The 17,838-nt window shown below is 56.4% G+C and overlaps 1 protein-coding gene across 1 annotated transcript in view; it reads left to right on the top strand.

Moving 5' to 3' along the window:
• Positions 1 to 1,344: 1,344 nt before the first annotated feature.
• The window catches only part of LOC140409328 (sepiapterin reductase-like), a 41,268-nt gene continuing 24,774 nt past the window's right edge, over positions 1,345 to 17,838 (top strand). Inside the window, exon 1 of the mRNA XM_072497741.1 lies at positions 1,345 to 1,912. Coding sequence (XP_072353842.1) covers positions 1,525 to 1,912 — 388 coding nt within the window. The 5' untranslated portion in view covers positions 1,345 to 1,524. The remainder of the gene's footprint in view (positions 1,913 to 17,838) is intronic.

Raw genomic sequence — 17,838 nt, 5'->3', positions numbered from 1 at the left:
ATTCAATAGACTCCCGTGTTTTGGGTTGGTGGAATGAAAATGTGGCAATCGAGAATTACGTTCTGTGGTAGTCACCACTGATGTATATATTGTATAAAGTTGTAAGACTTTGTACTGAGCTCACCCCAGTCCAACGCCAGCATCTCCACATCATATTTATTGTATATATAGGATATTGATATAGGTGCTTTACGGTAAGGTACTACAGGTACGGGGGTAGTTCCCTGCCTGCTGGCTCTGCCCAGTAGGCGGAGTATAAATATGTGTGCTCCTCGTACAGCAGCCATTTCGCCAGCAGCTGTAGGAGGCCACACATCTTCGTGTAATAAAGCCTCGATTGCATCCAACTCTCGTCTTTGTGTCATTGATCGTGCATCAGGTTCTTAACCGGAAGGCTTCGAATTTGTTCAAGATTATCTTTTCTAGTCATCGGATTGGGAGGTAAGGGATCGGAATTTTGCTACCACTTCGGGACCCGCTGAATACAGCAAAGTGCACACCTGCACCTTTTTCGACTCGTCATAAAGCACTGCACCACAGAATATGAGCCACTCCTGTTTAAACTTCTCCCAGTTGTCTGCCATATTTTCATCCAGATTGAATGGGTTCATAGTTTGAAGTCCTTGGGAATGCTGCCAGCGATGACACCATGTAATGTTCTGTCGTTTGCTGAATCCCTAACTGCAACAAGGACTGTAATAATAAGTTTATTTAACCAGCTCTGTGACTATAAGAAACCTGTGATCTGCCTGAGATCCTGGGGAAATCAATTTTTAAAATAATTTTCGAGGACCCAATTCTTTTTTTCCGATTAAAGGGCAATTTAGCGTGGCCAATGCACCTACCCTGCATATCTTTGGGTTGTGGGGGCGAAACCCACGCAAACACGGGGAGAATGCGCAAACTACACACGGACAGTGACCCGGGGCCGGGAACGTACCTGGGACCTCGGCGCCGTGAGGCAACAGGGCTAATCCACTGCGCCACCATGCTGCCCCGGTCCCGGGGGAAATCTGACGTGCTCCCGCACTGTGACGCTAGGCGCTGCCACGTCATCGCATAGTCATGTGACGACCCGGCCTATACCATGGAAGAGAATGTCACGGACGGAGGACCCTTTGAGCAACAAAAAAAAAATCTCCTCCTCTCCGCAGTAAATCTTATAACACCAGGTTAAAGTCCAACAGGTTTGGAGCAGTGCTCCGAAAGCTAGTGATTCGAAACAAGCCTGTTGGACTTTAACCTGGTGTTGTAAGACTTCTTACTGTGCTCAGCCCAGTCCAACGCCGGCATCTCCACATCATGGCTTCCGTCTTAAACGGTAGACGCCTTATTCTCAAACGGCGTTTCCTGGTTTTCCTGAAAGAGGCTGTGGGAATGGAATAACAACAGAAAGTGCTGGATAAAGCCTGCAGGGTCTGGCAGCGCCTGTGGGGAGAGGGAAAAGGGGCCAGAATTCTCCAGCCATTGCTGGTTAATGCTAATAAGAATGAAGGAGTGGCCAGGGGCGTCAGCTGGCTGCAAATGTGGTTCAGGAAGCAAAGTTTGCGGGCTGGAGTCGGATCTGATGTAAGAGGAAGCGTTGGCAGGATGGATGGAGGGTTGCAAGCGGCAGAGGTGCTGCCGGGCAAGTGGCTGTGCATCATCACGGGCAGCTCCCGGGGGCTGGGGAGGTCGCTGGCCATGGTGCTGGCCCCCAGGCTGCCGCCCGCCTCTCGCCTGGTGCTGGTGGCCAGGGACGCCGGCTGCTTGCTGCGGTTGGAGCGGCAGCTCCCGGCCGGCCGGCTCCGGGTGAGCCGGGTCCAGGCTGACCTGAGCGGGGAAGAGGGACAGCGGCGACTCCTCAGCGCGGTGAGCAGCGCCCAGGAGCTGGATGAACCTCCGGACAGACTGCTGCTCATCAACAACGCGGGTGAGGACACACAGCCCCTTCCCAGCACCTTTTCAACACGCCAGACAACCTTCCTTTCTGTGAGTTAGACAGAGGCCACTGGGTAGCAACAGGACACAGCTCCACAAATGTACTTTGATCAGCAGAGGCTGACCTAACCGAGCAGATTGATTTGTGACTGTGGTCTATTTAGTTTAGGACTGACCACTAGGTCAAACACCTTGGGCTGAATTCTCCCTAAATGGGACTACGTCCCCACGCCGGTGTGAGAAACACTGGCGTTTTACTCTGAAGATTCCTGGGAAAAAGTGGAGCCGATTCACTGACCTGCATGGGGCTGGCAGATTCACTGACCTGCATGGGGCTAGCAGATTCACTGACCTGCATGGGGCTAGCAGATTCACTGACCTGCATGGGGCTAGCAGATTCACTGACCTGCATGGGGCTAGCAGATTCACTGACCTGCATGGGGCAGGCAGATTCACTGACCTGAATGGGGCTGGCAGATTCACTGACCTGCATGGGGCTGGCAGATTCACTGACCTGCATGGGGCTAGCAGATTCACTGACCTGCGTGGGGCTAGCAGATTCACTGACCTGCATGGGGCTAGCAGGGTCACTGACCTGCATGGGGCTAGCAGATTCACTGACCTGCATGGGGCTAGCAGATTCACTGACCTGCATGGGGCTGGCAGATTCACTGACCTGCATGGGGCTAGCAGATTCACTGACCTGCATGGGGCTAGCAGATTCACTGACCTGCATGGGGCTAGCAGATTCACTGACCTGCATGGGGCTAGCAGATTCACTGACCTGCATGGGGCTGGCAGATTCACTGACCTGCACGGGGCTGGCAGATTCACTGACCTGCATGGGGCTGGCAGATTCACTGACCTGCATGGGGCTAGCAGATTCACTGACCTGCATGGGGCTGGCAGATTCACTGACCTGCATGGGGCTAGCAGATTCACTGACCTGCATGGGGCTAGCAGATTCACTGACCTGCATGGGGCTAGATATTCACTGACCTGCATGGGGCTAGCAGGGTCACTGACCTGCATGGGGCTGGCAGATTCACTGACCTGCATGGGGCTGGCAGATTCACTGACCTGCATGGGGCTGGCAGATTCACTGACCTGCATGGAGCTAGCAGATTCACTGACCTGCATGGGGCTGGCAGATTCACTGACCTGCGTGGGGCTGGCAGATTCACTGACCTGCATGGGGCTAGCAGATTCACTGACCTGCGTGGGGCTGGCAGATTCACTGACCTGCATGGGGCTAGCAGATTCACTGACCTGCGTGGGGCTAGCAGATTCACTGACCTGCATGGGGCTAGCAGATTCACTGACCTGCATGGGGCTGGCAGATTCACTGACCTGCATGGGGCTGGCAGATTCACTGACCTGCATGGGGCTAGCAGATTCACTGACCTGCGTGGGGCTAGCAGATTCACTGACCTGCATGGGGCTAGCAGGGTCACTGACCTGCATGGGGCTAGCAGATTCACTGACCTGCATGGGGCTAGCAGATTCACTGACCTGCATGGGGCTGGCAGATTCACTGACCTGCATGGGGCTAGCAGATTCACTGACCTGCATGGGGCTAGCAGATTCACTGACCTGCATGGGGCTAGCAGATTCACTGACCTGCATGGGGCTAGCAGATTCACTGACCTGCATGGGGCTGGCAGATTCACTGACCTGCACGGGGCTGGCAGATTCACTGACCTGCATGGGGCTAGCAGATTCACTGACCTGCATGGGGCTAGATATTCACTGACCTGCATGGGGCTAGCAGGGTCACTGACCTGCATGGGGCTGGCAGATTCACTGACCTGCATGGGGCTGGCAGATTCACTGACCTGCATGGGGCTGGCAGATTCACTGACCTGCATGGAGCTAGCAGATTCACTGACCTGCATGGGGCTGGCAGATTCACTGACCTGCATGGGGCTGGCAGATTCACTGACCTGCATGGGGCTAGCAGATTCACTGACCTGCATGGGGCTAGCAGATTCACTGACCTGCATGGGGCTAGATATTCACTGACCTGCATGGGGCTAGCAGGGTCACTGACCTGCATGGGGCTGGCAGATTCACTGACCTGCATGGGGCTGGCAGATTCACTGACCTGCATGGGGCTGGCAGATTCACTGACCTGCATGGAGCTAGCAGATTCACTGACCTGCATGGGGCTGGCAGATTCACTGACCTGCATGGGGCTAGCAGATTCACTGACCTGCATGGGGCTGGCAGATTCACTGACCTGCATGGGGCTGGCAGGGTCACTGACCTGCATGGGGCTAGCAGATTCACGGACCTGCATGGGGCTGGCAGATTCACTGACCTGCATGGGGCTAGCAGATTCACTGACATGCATGGGGCTAGCAGATTCACGGACCTGCATGGGGCTGGCAGATTCACTGACCTGCATGGGGCTAGCAGATTCACTGACCTGCATGGGGCTAGCAGATTCACTGACCTGCATGGGGCTAGCAGATTTACTGACCTGCATGGGGCTAGCAGATTCACTGACCTGCATGGGGCTAGCAGATTCACTGAATTGCATGGGGCTAGCAGATTCACTGACCTGCATGGGGCTGGCAGATTCACTGACCTGCATGGGGCTAGCAGATTCACTGACCTGCGTGGGGCCAGCAGATTCACTGACCTGCATGGGGCTAGCAGATTCACTGACCTGCATGGGGCTAGCAGATTCACTGACCTGCATGGGGCTAGCAGGGTCACTGACCAGCATGAGGCTGGCAGATTCACTGACCTGCATGGGGCTGGCAGATTCACTGACCTGCATGGGGCTAGCAGGGTCACTGACCTGCGTGGGGCTAGCAGATTCACTGACCTGCATGGGGCTAGCAGATTCACTGACCTGCATGGGGCTAGCAGATTCACTGACCTGCATTGGGCTGGCAGATTCACTGACCTGCATGGGGCTGGCAGGGTCACTGACCTGCATGGGGCTAGCAGATTCACTGTCCTGCATGGGGCTAGCAGATTCACTGTCCTGCATGGGGCTAGCAGATTCACTGACCTGCATGGGGCTAGCAGATTCACTGACATGCATGGGGCTAGCAGATTCAGTGACCTGCATGGGACTAGCAGGGTCACTGACCTGCATGGGGCTAGCAGATTCACTGTCCTGCATGGGGCTAGCAGATTCACTGTCCTGCATGGGGCTAGCAGATTCACTGACCTGCATGGGGCTGGCAGGGTCACTGACCTGCATGGGGCTGGCTGATTCACTGACCTGCATGGGGCTAGCAGATTCACTGACCTGCATGGGACTAGCAGATTCACTGACCTGTATGGGGCTGGCAGATTCACTGACCTGCACGGGGCTGGCAGATTCACTGACCTGCATGGGGCTAGCAGATTCACTGACCTGCATGGGACTAGCAGATTCACTGTCCTGCATGGGGCTAGCAGATTCACTGACCTGCATGGGGCTGGCAGATTCACTGACCTGCATGGGGCTAGCTGATTCACTGACCTGCATGGGGCTAGCAGATTCACTGACCTGCATGGGACTAGCAGATTCACTGTCCTGCATGGGGCTAGCAGATTCACTGACCTGCATGGGGCTGGCAGGGTCACTGACCTGCATGGGGCTGGCAGATTCACTGACCTGCATGGGGCTGGCTGATTCACTGACCTGCATGGGGCTAGCAGATTCACTGACCTGCATGGGACTAGCAGATTCACTGACCTGTATGGGGCTGGCAGATTCACTGACCTGCACGGGGCTGGCAGATTCACTGACCTGCGTGGGGCTAGCAGATTCACTGACCTGCGTGGGGCTAGCAGATTCACTGACCTGCATGGGGCTGGCAGATTCACTGACCTGCATGGGGCTAGCAGATTCACTGACCTGCGTGGGGCTAGCAGATTCACTGACCTGCATGGGGCAGGCAGATTCACTGACCTGCATGGGGCTGGCAGATTCACTGACCTGCATGGGGCTGGCAGATTCACTGACCTGCATGGGGCTAGATATTCACTGACCTGCATGGGGCTAGCGGATTCACTGACCTGCATGGGGCTGGCAGATTCACTGACCTGCACGGGGCTGGCAGATTCACTGACCTGCGTGGGGCTAGCAGATTCACTGACCTGCGTGGGGCTAGCAGATTCACTGACCTGCGTGGGGCTAGCAGGGTCACTGACCAGCATGGGGCTGGCAGGGTCACTGACCTGCATGGGGCTGGCTGATTCACTGACCTGCATGGGGCTAGCAGATTCACTGACCTGCATGGGACTAGCAGATTCACTGACCTGTATGGGGCTGGCAGATTCACTGACCTGCGTGGGGCTGGCAGATTCACTGACCTGCATGGGGCTAGCAGATTCACTGACCTGCGTGGGGCTAGCAGATTCACTGACCTGCGTGGGGCTAGCAGATTCACTGACCTGCATGGGGCTGGCAGATTCACTGACCTGCATGGGGCTAGCAGATTCACTGACCTGCATGGGGCTAGCAGATTCACTGACCTGCATGGGGCTAGCAGATTCACTGACCTGCGTGGGGCTGGCAGATTCACTGACCTGCATGGGGCAGGCAGATTCACTGACCTGCATGGGGCTGGCAGATTCACTGACCTGCATGGGGCTGGCAGATTCACTGATCTGCATGGGGCTAGCAGATTCACTGACCTGCATGGGGCTAGCAGATTCACTGACCTGCGTGGGGCTAGCAGATTCACTGACCTGCATGGGGCTAGCAGATTCACTGACCTGCATGGGGCTGGCAGATTCACTGATCTGCATGGGGCTAGCAGATTCACTGACCTGCATGGGGCTGGCAGATTCACTGACCTGCATGGGGCTAGATATTCACTGACCTGCATGGAGCTAGCAGATTCACTGACCTGCGTGGGGCTAGCAGATTCACTGACCTGCATGGGGCTAGCAGATTCACTGACCTGCATGGGGCTGGCAGATTCACTGACCTGCATGGGGCTAGCAGATTCACTGACCTGCATGGGGCTGGCAGATTCGCTGACCTGCATGGGGCTAGCAGATTCACTGACCTGCATGGGTCTCGCAGATTCACTGACCTGAATGGGGCTAGCAGATTTACTGACCTGCATGGGGCTAGCAGATTCACTGACCTGCATGGGGCTGGCAGATTCACTGACCTGCATGGGGCTGGCAGATTCACTGACCTGCATGGGGCTGGCAGATTCACTGACCTGCATGGGGCTAGCAGATTCACTGACCTGCATGGGGCTAGCAGATTCACTGACCTGCATGGGGCTCGCAGATTCACTGACCTGCATGGGGCTGGCAGATTCACTGACCTGCATGGGGCTAGCAGATTCACTGACCTGCATGGGGCTCGCAGATTCACTGACCTGCATGGGGCTAGCAGATTCACTGACCTGCATGGGGCTCGCAGATTCACTGACCTGCATGGGGCTAGCAGATTCACTGACCTGCATGGGGCTCGCAGATTCACTGACCTGCATGGGGCTAGCAGATTCACTGACCTGCATGGGGCTAGCGGATTCACTGACCTGCATGGGGCTGGCAGATTCACTGACCTGCATGGGGCTCGCAGATTCACTGACCTGCATGGGGCTAGCAGATTCACTGACCTGCATGGGGCTAGCGGATTCACTGACCTGCATGGGGCTGGCAGATTCACTGACCTGCATGGAGCTGGCAGATTCACTGACCTGCATGGGGCTAGCAGGGTCACTGACCTGCATGGGGCTAGCAGGGTCACTGACCTGCATGGGGCTGGCAGATTCACTGACCTGCATGGGGCTAGCAGATTCACTGACCTGCATGGGGCTGGCAGATTCGCTGACCTGCATGGGGCTAGCAGATTCACTGACCTGCATGGGGCTCGCAGATTCACTGACCTGAATGGGGCTAGCAGATTTACTGACCTGCATGGGGCTAGCAGATTCACTGACCTGCATGGGGCTGGCAGATTCACTGACCTGCATGGGGCTGGCAGATTCACTGACCTGCATGGGGCTAGCAGATTCACTGACCTGCATGGGGCTCGCAGATTCACTGACCTGAATGGGGCTAGCAGATTTACTGACCTGCATGGGGCTAGCAGATTCACTGACCTGAATGGGGCTAGCAGATTTACTGACCTGCATGGGGCTGGCAGATTCACTGACCTGCATGGGGCTGGCAGATTCACTGACCTGCATGGGGCTAGCAGATTCACTGACCTGCATGGGGCAGGCAGATTCACTGACCTGCATGGGGCAGGCAGATTCACTGACCTGCATGGGGCTGGCAGATTCACTGACCTGCATGGGGCTGGCAGATTCACTGACCTGCATGGGGCTAGATATTCACTGACCTGCATGGGGCTAGCAGATTCACTGACCTGCATGGGGCTGGCAGATTCACTGATCTGCACGGGGCTGGCAGATTCACTGACCTGCATGGGGCTGGCAGATTCTCTGACCTGCATGGGGCTAGCAGATTCACTGACCTGCATGGGGCTAGCAGATTCACTGACCTGCATGGGGCTAGCAGATTCACTGACCTGCATGGGGCTGGCAGATTCACTGACCTGCATGGGGCTAGCAGATTCACTGACCTGCATGGGGCTAGATATTCACTGACCTGCATGGGGCTAGCAGATTCACTGACCTGCATGGGGCTAGCAGATTCACTGACCTGCATGGGGCTGGCAGATTCACTGACCTGCTTGGGGCTAGCAGATTCACTGACCTGCTTGGGGCTAGCAGATTCACTGACCTGCATGGGACTAGCGGATTCACTGACCTGCATGGGGCTGGCAGATTCACTGACCTGCATGGGGCTGGCAGATTCACTGACCTGCTTGGGGCTAGCAGATTCACTGACCTGCATGGGGCTAGCAGATTCACTGACCTGCATGGGGCTGGCAGATTCACTGACCTGCATGGGGCTGGCAGATTCACTGACCTGCATGGAGCTAGCAGATTCACTGACCTGCATGGGGCAGGCAGATTCACTGACCTGCATGGGGCTAGCAGATTCACTGACCTGCATGGGGCTGGCAGATTCACTGACCTGCGTGGGGCTAGCAGATTCACTGACCTGCATGGGGCTGGCAGATTCACTGACCTGCATGGGGCTAGCAGATTTACTGACCTGCATGGGGCTGGCAGATTCACTGACCTGCTTGGGGCTAGCAGATTCACTGACCTGCATGGGGCTAGCAGATTCACTGACCTGCACGGGGCTGGCAGATTCACTGACCTGCATGGGGCTAGCAGATTTACTGACCTGCATGGGGCTAGCAGATTCGCTGACCTGCATGGGGCTGGCAGATTCACTGACCTGCTTGGGGCTAGCAGATTCACTGACCTGCATGGGGCTGGCAGATTCACTGACCTGAATGGGGCTAGCAGATTTACTGACCTGCATGGGGCTAGCAGATTCACTGACCTGCATGGGGCTAGCAGATTCACTGACCTGCATGGGGCTAGCAGATTCACTGACCTGCGTGGGGCCAGCAGATTCACTGACCTGCATGGGGCTAGCAGATTCACTGACCTGCATGGGGCTAGCAGATTCACTGACCTGCATGGGGCTAGCAGATTCACTGACCTGCATGGGGCTAGCGGATTCACTGACCTGCATGGGGCTGGCAGATTCACTGACCTGCATGGGGCTGGCAGATTCACTGACCTGCATGGGGCTAGCAGATTCACTGACCTGCTTGGGGCTAGCAGATTCACTGACCTGCATGGGGCTGGCAGATTCACTGACCTGCATGGGGCTAGCAGATTCACTGACCTGCATGGGGCTGGCAGATTCACTGACCTGCATGGGGCTAGCAGATTCACTGACCTGCATGGGGCTGGCAGATTCACTGACCTGCATGGGGCTGGCAGATTCACTGACCTGCATGGGGCTAGCGGATTCACTGACCTGCATGGGGCTAGCAGATTCACTGACCTGCATGGGGCTAGCAGATTCACTGACCTGCACGGGGCTGGCAGATTCACTGACCTGCATGGGGCTGGCAGATTCACTGACCTGCGTGGGGCCAGCAGATTCACTGACCTGCATGGGTCTCGCAGATTCACTGACCTGCATGGGGCTAGATATTCACTGACCTGCATGGGGCTAGCAGATTCACTGACCTGCATGGGGCTGGCAGATTCACTGACCTGCATGGGGCTAGATATTCACTGACCTGCATGGGGCTAGCAGATTCACTGACCTGCATGGGGCTGGCAGATTCACTGACCTGCATGGGGCTAGATATTCACTGACCTGCATGGGGCTAGATATTCACTGACCTGCATGGGGCTGGCAGATTCACTGACCTGCACGGGGCTGGCAGATTCACTGACCTGCATGGGGCTAGCAGATTCACTGACCTGCATGGGGCTGGCAGATTCACTGACCTGCATGGGGCTGGCAGATTCACTGACCTGCATGGGGCTAGCAGATTCACTGACCTGCGTGGGGCCAGCAGATTCACTGACCTGCATGGGGCTAGCAGATTCACTGACCTGCATGGGGCTAGCAGATTCACTGACCTGCATGGGGCTAGCGGATTCACTGACCTGCATGGGGCTGGCAGATTCACTGACCTGCATGGGGCTGGCAGATTCACTGACCTGCATGGGGCTAGCAGATTCACTGACCTGCTTGGGGCTAGCAGATTCACTGACCTGCATGGGGCTGGCAGATTCACTGACCTGCATGGGGCTAGCAGATTCACTGACCAGCATGGGGCTGGCAGATTCACTGACCTGCATGGGGCTAGCGGATTCACTGACCTGCATGGGGCTAGCAGATTCACTGACCTGCATGGGGCTAGCAGATTCACTGACCTGCACGGGGCTGGCAGATTCACTGACCTGCATGGAGCTAGCAGATTCACTGACCTGCATGGGGCTAGCAGATTCACTGACCTGCATGGGGCTGGCAGATTCACTGACCTGCATGGGGCTGGCAGATTCGCTGACCTGCATGGGGCTAGATATTCACTGACCTGCATGGGGCTAGATATTCACTGACCTGCATGGGGCTGGCAGATTCACTGACCTGCATGGGGCTAGCAGATTCACTGACCTGCATGGGGCTAGCAGATTCACTGACCTGCATGGGGCTAGCAGATTCACTGACCTGCATGGGGCTAGCAGATTCACTGACCTGCATGGGGCTGGCAGATTCACTGACCTGCATGGGGCTAGCAGATTCACTGACCTGCATGGGGTTAGCAGATTCACTGACCTGCATGGGGCTGGCAGATTCACTGACCTGCATGGGGCTGGCAGATTCACTGACCTGCATGGGGCTGGCAGATTCACTGACCTGCACGGGGCTGGCAGATTCACTGACCTGCATGGGGCTAGCAGATTCACTGACCTGCATGGGGCTGGCAGATTCACTGACCTGCATGGGGCTGGCAGATTCACTGACCTGCATGGGGCTAGCAGGGTCACTGACCTGCATGGGGCTAGCAGGGTCACTGACCTGCATGGGGCTAGCAGGGTCACTGACCTGAATGGGGCTGGCAGATTCACTGACCTGCATGGGGCTGGCAGATTCACTGACCTGCATGGGGCTGGCAGATTCACTGACCTGCATGGGGCTGGCAGGGTCACTGACCTGCATGGGGCTCGCAGATTCACTGACCTGCATGGGGCTGGCAGGGTCACTGACCTGCATGGGGCTCGCAGATTCACTGACCTGCATGGGGCTAGCAGATTCACTGACCTGCATGGGGCAGGCAGATTCACTGACCTGCATGGGGCTAGCAGATTCACTGACCTGCATGGGGCTGGCAGGGTCACTGACCTGCATGGGGCTCGCAGATTCACTGACCTGCATGGGGCTGGCAGGGTCACTGACCTGCATGGGGCTCGCAGATTCACTGACCTGCATGGGGCTAGCAGATTCACTGACCTGCATGGGGCAAGCAGATTCACTGACCTGCATGGGGCTGGCAGATTCGCTGACCTGCATGGGGCTAGCAGATTCACTGACCTGCATGGGGCTGGCAGATTCACTGACCTGAATGGGGCTGGCAGATTCACTGACCTGCATGGGGCTCGCAGATTCACTGACCTGCATGGGGCTAGCAGGGTCACTGACCTGCATGGGGCTGGCAGATTCACTGACCTGCATGGGGCAAGCAGATTCACTGACCTGCATGGGGCTCGCAGATTCACTGACCTGCATGGGGCTGGCAGATTCGCTGACCTGCATGGGGCTAGCAGATTCACTGACCTGCATGGGGCTAGCAGATTCACTGACCTGCATGGGGCTAGCAGGGTCACTGACCTGCATGGGGCTAGCAGATTCACTGACCTGCATGGGGCTAGCAGATTCGCTGACCTGCATGGGACTAGCAGATTCACTGACCTGCATGGGGCTGGCAGATTCACTGACCTGCATGGGGCTAGCAGATTCACTGACCTGCATGGGGCTAGCAGGGTCACTGACCTGCATGGGACGAGCAGATTCACTGACCTGCATGGGGCTAGCAGATTCACTGACCTGCATGGGGCTGGCAGATTCACTGACCTGCATGGGGCTAGCAGATTCACTGACCTGCTTGGGGCTAGCAGATTCACTGACCTGCATGGGGCTGGCAGATTCACTGACCTGCATGGGGCTAGCAGATTCACTGACCTGCATGGGGCTGGCAGATTCACTGACCTGCATGGGACGAGCAGATTCACTGACCTGCTTGGGGCTAGCAGATTCACTGACCTGCATGGGGCTGGCAGATTCACTGACCTGCATGGGGCTAGCAGATTCACTGACCTGCATGGGGCTGGCAGATTCACTGACCTGCATGGGACGAGCAGATTCACTGACCTGCTTGGGGCTAGCAGATTCACTGACCTGCATGGGGCTGGCAGATTCACTGACCTGCATGGGGCTAGCAGATTCACTGACCTGCATGGGGCTAGCAGATTCACTGACCTGCATGGGGCTGGCAGATTCACTGACCTGCATGGGGCTAGATATTCACTGACCTGCATGGGGCTAGCAGATTCACTGACCTGCATGGGGCTGGCAGATTCACTGACCTGAATGGGGCTGGCAGATTCACTGACCTGCATGGGGCTGGCAGATTCACTGACCTGCATGGGGCTAGCAGATTCACTGACCTGCATGGGGCTGGCAGATTCACTGACCTGCATGGGGCTCGCAGATTCACTGACCTGCATGGGGCAAGCAGATTCACTGACCTGCATGGGGCTCGCAGATTCACTGACCTGCATGGGGCTGGCAGATTCACTGACCTGCATGGGGCTAGCAGATTCACTGACCTGCATGGGGCTAGCAGATTCACTGACCTGCATGGGGCTGGCAGATTCGCTGACCTGCATGGGGCTAGCAGATTCACTGACCTGCATGGGGCTAGCAGATTCACTGACCTGCATGGGGCTGGCAGATTCGCTGACCTGCATGGGGCTAGCAGATTCACTGACCTGCATGGGGCTAGCAGATTCACTGACCTGCATGGGGCTGGCAGATTCGCTGACCTGCATGGGGCTAGCAGATTCACTGACCTGCATGGGGCTAGCAGATTCACTGACCTGCATGGGGCTGGCAGATTCGCTGACCTGCATGGGACTAGCAGACTCACTGACCAGCATGGGGCTAGCAGATTCACTGACCTGCATGGGGCTAGCAGGGTCACTGACCTGCATGGGACGAGCAGATTCACTGACCTGCATGGGGCTAGCAGATTCACTGACCTGCATGGGGCTGGCAGATTCACTGACCTGCATGGGGCTGGCAGATTCACTGACCTGCATGGGGTTAGCAGATTCACTGACCTGCATGGGGCTAGCAGGGTCACTGACCTGCATGGGGCTCGCAGATTCACTGACCTGCAAGGGGCTAGCAGATTCACTGACCTGCATGGGGCTGGCAGATTCACTGACCTGCATGGGGCTAGCAGATTCACTGACCTGCATGGGGCTGGCAGATTCACTGACCTGCATGGGGCAGGCAGATTCACTGACCTGCATGGGGCTAGCAGATTCACTGACCTGCATGGGGCTGGCAGATTCACTGACCTGCATGGGGCTAGCAGATTCACTGACCTGCATGGGGCTAGCAGATTCACTGACCTGCATGGGGCTGGCAGATTCACTGACCTGCATGGGGCTAGCAGGGTCACTGACCTGCATGGGGCTAGCAGATTCACTGACCTGCATGGGGCTAGCAGATTCACTGACCTGCATGGGGCTGGCAGATTCACTGACCTGCATGGGGCTAGCAGATTCACTGACCTGCATGGGGCTGGCAGATTCACTGACCTGCATGGGGCAGGCAGATTCACTGACCTGCATGGGGCTAGCAGATTCACTGACCTGCATGGGGCTGGCAGATTCACTGACCTGCATGGGGCTAGCAGATTCACTGACCTGCATGGGGCTAGCAGATTCACTGACCTGCATGGGGCTAGATATTCACTGACCTGCATGGGGCTAGCAGATTCACTGACCTGCTTGGGGCTAGCAGATTCACTGACCTGCATGGGGCTCGCAGATTCACTGACCTGCATGGGGCTGGCAGATTCACTGACCTGCATGGGGCTAGCAGATTCACTGACCTGCATGGGGCTAGCAGATTCACTGACCTGCATGGGGCTAGCAGATTCACTGACCTGCATGGGGCTAGCAGATTCACTGTCCTGCATGGGGCTGGCAGATTCACTGACCTGCATGGGGCTAGCAGATTCACTGACCTGCATGGGGCTAGCAGATTCACTGACCTGCATGGGGCTAGCAGGGTCACTGACCTGCATGGGGCTGGTAGGGACTCAGAATAGTTCATGCAGCATTAGCTGCGGGTATGGGCCCCTGCACCTCAGGTTCCGAGTCCGCGCATGCGGAAACCGGCGGTATCCCGCGGCCACGCCGAGCGCCCTGGCAGACTCGGACCGCGGAGGCCGATTGAAACTGTGGAGCACCCCGATCGGCAACGCGTCCGAAGATCCGACCACGCCGATCTGTCCACCGGCCGCCTGGTAGGCCCCTCCTTCCCGGTGTCCCGAGTCTGCAGCCGCCAGCCGAGTTTCCCAAGCGTCGATAGGTGGCTAGAACCACGCCTTTGGGAACTTAGCCGGCCGGGAGCGGAGGATCTCTGGGCGGGCCTCTGTCAATGGGCCGCGCGGAGTACTCCGCGATCACGCCGATTCTCGGGTGCAGGAGAATCGGCAGGCCGGCGCCGGGCCCGATTTCGGCATGAAATTGGATTCTCTGCCCCCGCGCTGAACGCGATTCCGACGCAGGTCTGCGGAGAATCCAGACCCTTCTCTTTGTCTCACCTATTTAACTCTTTCGTAATCTTAAAGAACTCTCTCAGGCCTCTCTTAGAAATCTTTCGCCGTTCCTTCGCTGGCGCTGGGTCAAAATCCTGGAGCTCCCTCCCTATCAGCACAGTGGGTGTAACTACACCTCCTAGACTGCAGCGGTTCCAGAAGGCAGCTCACCACCACCTTCTCGAGGGTAATCGGGGTTGGGCAACAAACGCCGGTCTGGCCAGCAACAACCACATCCCAAGAACAAATACGAAAAACTTTAATGGGGTTGATAAATGTTTGTCTGATCTTTGTTTGAGATAGGAGATAAATGCATTGGAAGCAGTTCTGTGAAGGTTCACCCCATTCATTTGGGGTGAAGGGGTTGTCTGATGAGGAAGGGTTGGACGGTTGGGCTAGTACCCAATGGAGTTTAGGAGAATGAGAGGTGATCTTATTGAAACGTCGAATATCCTGAGGGGGGTTTGACAAGTTGGATGCTGGTAAGATATTTCCACGTTGTGGGGGAGTCTGGAGCCAGGGGACACAGCTTAAAGGTTCTGCCCCATCCCACCCCTCCCATTATGTGCATATAAAATTATGGGGGGGGGGGGGGGGGTGAAGAGATAGAGTGTTCAGGATAAAAAAAATTCCCTTGGTGGAGAATTCTAGAATCAGGGGACGTAGATTCAAGACAAGTGGCAGAAGGTGCAGAGGGGACACGAGGAAGAACCTTTTGACACAGAGGGTAGCGGGAGTCTGGAATTCGCTGCCCGAGTTGGTGGTGGAGGCAGAGACCCTGAACTCTTTTCAAATGGACTTGGATCTGCACCATAAGTGCTGAACACTATAGGGCCATGTGCAGGTAGATGGGCTTAGAAGGGGTGGCATTGGCACAGTGGTTTTGCCGCTGGGCTAGTAATCCAGGGACCCAGGGTTTGAACCCTACCAGAGCAGTTGGTGGAATATGAATTCAATATTTTTTTTAAAATCTGGAATTAAAAGTCTAAAGGTGGCCATGAAACCATTGTCGTAAAAACCCACCTTGTTCACTAATATCCTGTAGGTAAGGAAATCTGTCATCCTTACCTGGTCTGGCCTACGTGTGACTCTGAAATGACCACAGGGATGGGCAATAAATACTGGCCCAGCCAGCAATGCCCACATCCCATGAATGAATAAGAAAACAGAAGGACACCTGGGTGTCCTCGGGCTGGCCGAGGATGGGCCGAATGGTCTCCTTCTGTGCTGTAACTTTTCGATGGTTCTATAATTCATATGGTTCTATATATTTCCGTCCCCTTTTCAGTCCCCTAGCAGGATTGGGGGCTGGATTCTCCGCCTCGACTCGCTGGCGGGTTTCTCCGTTACGCCGGCCGGTTTCCCGTTTTGGGGCAGCCCCACGCCGTCGGGAATACCCCAGGCGCCGGAGAATCCCGCCGGTGGAGAATCCAGCCCTTTCTCTACGGAAGGTGCCAGACCGGCTGCGTTTTTGTAGCATTTTCTGTTTTTATGACCCAGTTTGGAAATTGGGGATTTTGCATTTATGACAGAGATGAAGGGAATTCTTTTCTCTCAGAGGGTTGTTAGTTTGTGGAATTCTCTTCCTCACAGAGCAGTGGAGCCTGCGTCTTTGAATGCATTCAAGGCTGAGTTAGACAGGTTTCTGATTGACTTGAGAGTCAGGGAGGAAAGTAGAGTGAAGGACACAATCATACCTGGAGGTGTTGACCTTGGGTAGGGTGCTCTTTCCAAGAGCCGGTGCAGACCGATGGGCCGAATGGCCTCCTTCTGCACTGTAAATGCTATGAAATCTCTATATCAGCCATGATATAATAGGCAGAGCAGGACTGATGGACTGAATGGCCCATACTTAATATTTGTGTCTTAGAGTATACATCCAGGGCGCGATTCTCCCAGCCCCTCGCCAGGCCAGAGAATCGCCGCAACCGCGCCACACCGCCCCCATGCCGGCGCCGATTCTGCGAGGTGCGGAGAATCGGTGCCATTTGCGCGGGCGTGTTTGGCGCGGCGCCGGTCGCGGGCCGCTGTACGAGGCCGGGCCGCCAATTCTCCGGCCAGGATGGGCCGAGCGGCCGCGCGGAAAAAGCAGAGTCTCGCCGGCGCCGTCCACACCTGGTCGCTGCCGGCGGGAACTCTGCGCGAAGGGTCGGGGGGGGCGGGCAGTGGGGGCGGGGGGTAAGGGGGGCTCCGTCCCCAGCGGGGGCCACCGATGGGGTCTGGCCCGCGATCGGGGCCCACCGATCGGCGGGGCCTCACCCACCCTGAGCTTACTTTGTTGCGCGTCCGGCCCCAGAACCCCCCCCGCGCCATGTTGCGTCGGGGCCGGCGTGTTCCGTAAGGCCACTGCGCATGCGCGGGTTGGCGTGGCCCCCAGTTGGCGCAAAATGTTTGTAGATGACACAAAGATTGGCCGAGTGGTTAACAGTGAGGATGAGCACTTGGGTTACAGGAAGATACAGACGGGATGGTCGAATGGACAGAAAAGTGGCAGGTGGAATTTAGCCCTGAAAAGTGCGAGGTGTTACACTTTGGAAGGAGCAATTTGACAAGGAAGTATGCAATGAAAGGTCTGACATCGGGAAGTCCTGAGGAACAAAGAGACCTTGGAGTGTCTGTAAGTGGGGCTCTGAAGGCAGAAGAGCAGGTTAATGGGGTGGTGACAA

Source organism: Scyliorhinus torazame, chromosome 3 (genome assembly GCF_047496885.1).
Source record: "Scyliorhinus torazame isolate Kashiwa2021f chromosome 3, sScyTor2.1, whole genome shotgun sequence".
Classification (NCBI taxonomy): domain Eukaryota; kingdom Metazoa; phylum Chordata; class Chondrichthyes; order Carcharhiniformes; family Scyliorhinidae; genus Scyliorhinus; species Scyliorhinus torazame.
The sequence above is the reverse complement of the archived record's forward strand: the minus strand, read 5'-3'. Positions and strand labels throughout refer to the sequence as shown.